Source organism: Miscanthus floridulus, chromosome 9 (genome assembly GCF_019320115.1).
Source record: "Miscanthus floridulus cultivar M001 chromosome 9, ASM1932011v1, whole genome shotgun sequence".
Lineage (NCBI taxonomy): Eukaryota > Viridiplantae > Streptophyta > Magnoliopsida > Poales > Poaceae > Miscanthus > Miscanthus floridulus.
Genome location: NC_089588.1, coordinates 24,345,228 through 24,352,481, shown reverse-complemented (window position 1 = coordinate 24,352,481; position 7,254 = coordinate 24,345,228). Strand labels below are relative to the sequence as shown.

The 7,254-nt window shown below is 44.0% G+C and overlaps 1 protein-coding gene across 2 annotated transcripts; it reads left to right on the top strand.

Annotated features, from left to right (window-relative positions):
- The first annotated feature begins 3,715 nt into the window (after positions 1-3,715).
- On the top strand, positions 3,716-7,007 carry LOC136481569 (uncharacterized). Of its 2 annotated transcripts, XM_066478904.1 has the most exons (4): positions 3,716-5,383; positions 5,466-5,589; positions 5,672-6,465; positions 6,674-7,007. In XM_066478904.1, exons 1-3 carry the CDS (start codon positions 3,726-3,728, stop codon positions 6,458-6,460), a joined length of 2,571 nt encoding a protein of 856 aa, XP_066335001.1. In that variant the 5' UTR covers positions 3,716-3,725; the 3' UTR covers positions 6,461-6,465; positions 6,674-7,007. The 2 variants fall into 2 exon arrangements, with proteins under 2 accessions (XP_066335001.1, XP_066335002.1); XM_066478905.1 differs by lacking the exon at positions 5,672-6,465.
- Positions 7,008-7,254: the final 247 nt, after the last annotated feature.

Sequence of the window (7,254 nt, the reverse complement as noted above, 5' to 3'; positions counted from 1 at the left end):
AAATCGAAGATGCAACATATAGGTGCCCCATTGCGTCATTACATCATCTACATTGAATGTAACATAACAGAAAGAAAAAGAAGTAAAGATGGAAATACAAGTGACCACGGAAATACCTGAAACCTAGCAAATTGCCTTTATTGGGCAGTCATAGTCCTCATTGCGGTTTCAGCATATTTCCTCAGTGCCGGTTGCTTTGGCCAGAAGATCTCTCATTGCCGGTTGAGCATACATCCACATCTCTACTAAAAATTCCATCCTTTCCACTAGAGAATAGTAGCTGAACCCTGTACTCCTAGCTGCCGTTCCATCCTTTCCACTAGAGAATAGTAGCTGAACCCTGTTCTCCTAGCTGCCGTGCAAGTATTTCTAAGGCTGCTATGTACACCACTTCAATTACAATCCTTCTTCAAATGTTGAGGGATCAGAGCACACGCTTTCCAAGGTTGCTTATGGTAGGACCTAGGAATCATAGAGGATTGAGTGGCGACCCCAAATTGGGAAAGGGAGAATGGTTAGCCCACCACTCAGGGTGTGACTCCGTGGTTGGTGGACGCAGAAGACAAATAGCCAGAACCTTTTTGCAAATCTAGTAACCAGGAAAAGGGTTGCCAGCCAACAGTTTTGGGTGTGCCAACTTTCCCAGCGAACAGGATTTCACTGAGGTCCTGTCACGCAATAATAATTTTGACAGCAATACGTGAGGCAGAGATTGACAGAAGAAAGTGCCCGTGCTAGTATGTCTAGTGGCACAAGTGCTTCTACCATGAGGCTTTAATATGTTAAAAAAAAGTTAAAATGATTCAGGAAAGGAGCTTTTTTTTCCAGATCGTTGCCACTACCACAAACTGTGATGTGAAAGATACTAATTACAAAAGGGGGAAAAGAGAACTTTTTGGGCTGCCTAGCTATCCTAACGTGGGACTTCATGAAGATGCCATCCCCAGCTAATAATGGAAGATCCCTCTAATGATATCAGACTTAGTGGCAAGCATGTAAACCTGAAATGTTCCTTTCGTGGACAGACCCCCACCACAAGCAAATTCTACTGTGCGCAAACCTGATGTGGGGCACTGAATATTAGCGCACATTAGACTTTGATGTGGGCAAAACTCTAACAAGATGACCTGATAGGTACCCAAAATATCCTCCCAGTACTATTGTGAGTTTGACAACAATAAAGGACCACTTTGCCACTGAACTTTCATTTCCATTGTTCATAAGGATGCACTCATGAAAAGACCACATGAAAGTGTCCTAGATAGTGAGAAACAGCTCTATCTTAACAGTACAACTACAGTTAAGCTGTGCCAACAATCAGTACTGTAAAACCTGACAATTCTCAATGCACATGGTTAATTTCCTATAAATAATGCACAAGTAGCATCCATGTATCTTGAATTAGATAGTGGCCAGTATGACTTAAACTGTAACATTTTTAGGGTAACTAATACTAATGGCATTTCATATTAGCATCCATAGGAATAGGAGAGTAATAACTTATTTCACTAGCGGTTGACTTCGGTCCTCAGTTTGGCATTTGTTTGATTCAGGGGAATAGATACATGCCATGAAAACATAGAATGGTCAACTCAAATAATATAGAAGGTTAACTACACGTTTGGAAGACAGATAAATGGGATTTTCAACCTGAAAATACAAAGTTATGTCCTTGTAATTGTGATATTAATGTTACTTACCAGATAACTAAACAACCATTTCAATTATCAATATGGATAGATATCAAAGGAAAATCTTGAAAAGTTGCACTTGCCTTCAATTCACCTTATCACACCAGTTTGCTTCAGAAATGACTATTATCTGCACTCGGTTACAATTATGTTGGCCTTGAACAACTTGTACGAGACTAACGGACTGAGTGACCTTAGTGAAGATAACAGAAACAATAGGGTGAGTTAACTCCAAGAATAAAATAATGTATCTGCAAATGGCTCAAACATCTGATGTGGATAAACATTGCCTTGTATTTTTTTAACAATATTTTCCATAGTAATCTTGCTACCAGACTTAGAACAAACCGGTTCAAATGAAAGAGAGTTATTGCATGTCACTACTGCAGAACGACAACAGAAACACTTTAGAAATACTATAGTATAATATGAGAACCAAAGTATACTGAGAAATCACTGGCAACAGTTTCGATCCGATAGGCCTATTCCCATCAGTGGTGAACTCTGTTTGCCACTGAGAGAGCTTCAATCAGTTACAAAATCAAGCTTGTTGGGGGTAACATAATATGACATTACACGAAAGCATGAGATTTGAGTCTGAGAGGACAAAACGTTGATAGGAATGCAATGTAGTGGCCTCAATAACATCACCAACTATATGTATATACACAAGAATTATCAACATGTTCACAAAGAAAAACAAGGAAATCTAGCAGGTCTACCAGTATGCCCCATCTCATCACTAAAGTTGGGCAATCTGAATTTTCTTTTTGCTAAGTTACCAACATGAGGTCCCAAGTTCTGTAAAAGGAACTGGTCACTAAGAGCACATAATTCAAGAACACTATAAGCCAGAAAATTAAGCTGCTGCCGGTTGCATTCCAAAAAAAAAAATTAAGCTGCTAGAACTTTACAGTATTTCATTTGTTAAGATAGGGAAGTATTGCTAGAACCTTTGATGCGTCTCAACTCTTTACAGAGGGTGATAAAATCTCCCCATTTCATATGACACCGTCTTATAAACCTTAGGTAAAATCTCATCATCCAATCTAGCAAACATCTTCTATGTGAATCGACCAAGAACATGAATGTCTCTTTATCATCTCATATGGTTTTTCTCTAGCACTACTACTCTATTGCTTTAAACTGCAATATCGTCTATATGTTAGGATGGATGACCGTCAGTGGATGTACACGGGCTATCAGAAGAGGGGTCAATACACAAATGAATGGATTGAGAAGGCCAATGATTTCATGACGAAGGCATTTGCAAACGGACGGCGACATGCCTGGTGTCCCTGTAGGAAGTGTAAGAACAAGGCAATGAAAACATATGAGGAGATGGGTAAAGATCTTGTCAACAATGGATTTGTAGAGAACTATACCCGGTGGACCATGCATGGTGAACGCCATCGTGCGAGAGAAGAGGTCGTGAGACAACGGATCGAGGAGTTTGATTCTGAAGCCGGGGTGGCAGAAATGTTAAATGACCATGACATGGCTTTCGATGAAGGAAGTGCAGAGCAGGAGCCAGAGCAAACTGCAAAGGCGTTTTACGCCATGTTGGATGCGGCACAACAACCCCTTCACGGGCGCACCAATGTTTCTAAACTGGATGCCATTGCACGTCTAATGGCTGTGAAGTCCCAGTTTAGCTGGAGTAGAGAATCCTTCGATCAACTGTTGACAGTAGTTGGCACCCTACTTCCGGATGATCACGTTCTGCCAAAGAACACGTATGAGTCAAATAAAATCCTTCGTGCACTCAAGATGTCGTACGAGCAGATACATGCTTGTCCGAACGGATGCATCTTATTCAGGGGAGAACATGCTGACGATAAGTACTGTCCGAAGTGTAAGGCATCTAGGTACATTGAGTTAGAATCTGGTGATGGTCGGAAGACGCAAACAAAAGTCGGCGCAAAGATCCTGAGGTACCTTCCTTTCATACCGAGGATCCAACGGCTTTTCATGAGCGAGGAATCCGCAAAACAGATGACGTGGCACAAAACTAGACGCCGATACACTGACAAGATGATACATCCGTCCGATGGTGAATCATGGAAAAGCTTCGATCGGAAGCATACCGACAAAGCTAATGAGGCTCGTAATGTACGCATTGCACTGGCAACTGATGGGTTCAATCCTTATGGAATGGGTTCTTCACCATACACATGTTGGCCCGTATTCGTCATCCCTCTCAACCTCCCACCTGGCGTCGCCTTTCAACGGCAAAATATTTTGTTGTCACTTATAATTCCAGGACACCCGGGGGCTAATATGAGTGTGTACATGGAGCCTTTGATAGACGATTTGGTCCGTGCATGGGACGAAGGGGTAGTGACATACGACCGATTCACAAAGACAAACTTCAGAATGCATATTTGGTACCATTATTCCATGCATGACTTCCTGGCTTATGGGTTATTTTGTGGCTGGTGTGTTCACACGAAGATGCCATGCCCGATATGCAAGTCAGCTGTGGAGTTCTTTCGGTTGGAGAAGGGGGGCAAGTTTTCTTCGTTTGACAAACATCGACAATTCCTCCCTCTTGACCACCCATTCAGGAGAGACAAGAAGAACTTTCGAAAAGGTGTCACAGTGGAAAACTCTGCACCGGAAATGATGACAGGTGCCCAGGTTCTTGAGATGTTAGATGGTCTTGTGGTCGACAATGAAAAGGGGGGCTTTGTGGGATATGGAAAAGAGCATGCCTGGACACACAAGTCGTGCTTGTGGAAGCTTCCTTACTTTAAGGACCTCCTTCTTCCACATAACATTGATGTAATGCACACTGAAAAGAATTTCGCCGAGGCGGTCCTTCACACAATCATGGACTGGGAAAAGTCAAAGGACAATGTCAAGGCTAGATTGGATCAAGCAACGCTGTGCGATAGACCAAAGCTAAACATGTTGCCTCCCTTACGCGGGAAGTCATGGAAGAAGCCTAAGGCCGACTTCGTCCTAACGAGGGCCCAAAAGAAAGAAGTTCTTCAATGGTTCCAATCGTTGATGTTCCCTGACGGGTATGCAGCGAATTGGAGGAGGGGTGTGAACTTAAGTACCATGCGAATCACAGGGCTGAAGAGTCATGATTACCACATATGGATTGAGCGCCTTCTTCCGGTGATGGTTCGTGGCTATTTCCCTGATCACATCTGGCGAGTGATGGCAGAGTTGAGCATGTTCTTCCGCAAGCTATGTGCTAAGGAGATATCTCGGACCGAGATTGAAGAAATGGAAAGAATGGCCCCGGTGTTGCTCTGCAAGTTGGAGAAGATCTTTCCCCCCGGCTTCTTCAATCCGATGCAACATTTGCTCTTGCACCTACCATATGAGGCAAAAATGGGGGGCCCTGTGCATGCCCGTTGGTGCTATCCAATTGAGCGATGCCTAAAGGTTCTTAGAACAAAATGCAAAAATAAATGCAAAATTGAAGCTTCCTGTGCAGAGGCATCCATTGTGGAGGAGGTGTCATACTTCACAACAAGATACTATGCCGACAACCTTCCTAACGTGCATAATCCACCCCCTCGTTACAATGCTGCCGACAATCAGTCGACCCTCAGCCTTTTCCGAGGGCAACTCGGAAGTGCAAGTGAACCTACCTTGAAGATGTTGAGCCTAGAAGAGTGGCGCTCTATCCAGCTGTATGTGTTGCGGAACCTTGAAGAGGTTGGCCCGTACATTGCGTAAGTTTTACACAAACTTGTTTCTTTTCTTGTCAGTATTTCGCATGCACCCATCCAACCCTCTTGTTAACGGCCGTTACAGCAAATTTGTTCTCCTCTACCATCGTCCATCACGGAGGGAACCCACCGAAGCGGAAGTTGAAACCCTTCTAAGACATGGCGCGGGAGAACGAAATCCCACTTTTATTTGTTGGTTCAAGGAGGAGGTACTATTCAATTTCATTTGTTGTTTGTACTTAACTCTCAACTTGACAAATATATAACGAATCATCCTACTTGAACTAGCAGGCCAAAACTGACATGTCTATGAGTGCCGAGTTGAGGCAAGTTGCCAATGGATTTGAATTTAGGGTCAAGTCATTCTCTGTGTACGATGTCAATGGATATCGCTTTCACACAACTCGGCATGAGCAGAGTCGGCCGAATCGAAGAACCACAAATACCGGTGTTTTCACGCCAGGCACAGATGGGTTGGACTACTATGGAATAATTGAAGAAATATACAAACTCAAGTTTCCTGGTTGTGTACCTCTTCATCCTGTCATATTCAAATGCCATTGGTTTGATCCCAAAGAAGTGATAAAGACCCCTGAGCTTGGGTTAGTCGAAGTTCTAAAGTCATCCGTCTTGTTAGGAGACGACGTGTACATTGTGGCCCAACAGGCCACGCAAGTTTATTATCTCTCATACCCGTGCCAAACCAAAGACCATCTTAAGGCGTATGATGTTGTGTACAAGGTATCGCCGCATGGTAAAGTACCCGCCCCAAACGATGATGATTATAACATCGATGCAAACACATATGACGGAGAGTTCTTTCAAGAAGAAGGATTAGAAGGGAGTTTTGAGATTGTCTTAGATGTAGATCTCGCAATGGAAGTAGACAATGATACGATCATTGTTGACGGGGATGATGGAGAGGAGGTTCACAACGCGAAGGACTTGTTATTACTTGAGCAACACCATTCAGGCAGTGTCGCTAGTGATGAGACTTTGAGAGACGATCATAATTACGTCGACAATAGCGATGATGAGATTTTTGGCCCACCTATCGATGATCTTGATGATTATTTCTAGTACATGTAAGATCTGTAGTACTTATGGCAATTTTATACATGTATGATACATTTACTTATTTTGCATCTCTTTTATACATGTATGATATATTTACTTATTTTGCATCTCTTTTATAAATGTATGATACATTTACTTATTTTGCATCTCTTTTATACATGTATGATACATTTACTTTTGTATATGCGTACTGATAGTTTATTCCTTTTGTTGCAGGTGATTGATGGTGGGCGGTGGAATCAGGAAGCTTAGGTCGGTTATGACCTTACTGGCTGGTGGCGAGGGGTCCAGCCAGGGTGGAGGAGGAGGGCGTGCACAGACTGAGGGTGGAGGGCGTGCCCAGGGAGGAGGAGGACGACGACGAGGGCGTGCCCAGGGAGGTGGAGCCCAGGATGGAGGAGGAGCCCAGGGTGGAGGAGGAGCCCAGGGTGGAGGAGGACGGCGACGACGAGGGCGTCGAGAGCCGACACCTCCTCCACAGGACGACGACCACGAGTTCGTAGCGGCCACGGAGGAGGATGAGGAGGAGGAGGAGACCAGGGAGGAGATAGCGGAGGCGGTGGAGGAGGCCACGGAGGGAGGATGCTTCCGAGCGGGTTGAGCGCGAGGAGGATGCCGACTTGGTGGCAGAGGAAAATGGGGTGCCTACGGTTTGGCTGCGAGGGTCGTCGCGCCTCCCAGACTTACCCATACAGAGACGGCCAGTGATTCGACCATCCGGAACTAAGTAAGTAATTTTTGCATGTTAACACTAATTCACAGGTTTTTAAGTTATAACAGAAACTAATATTCAATCT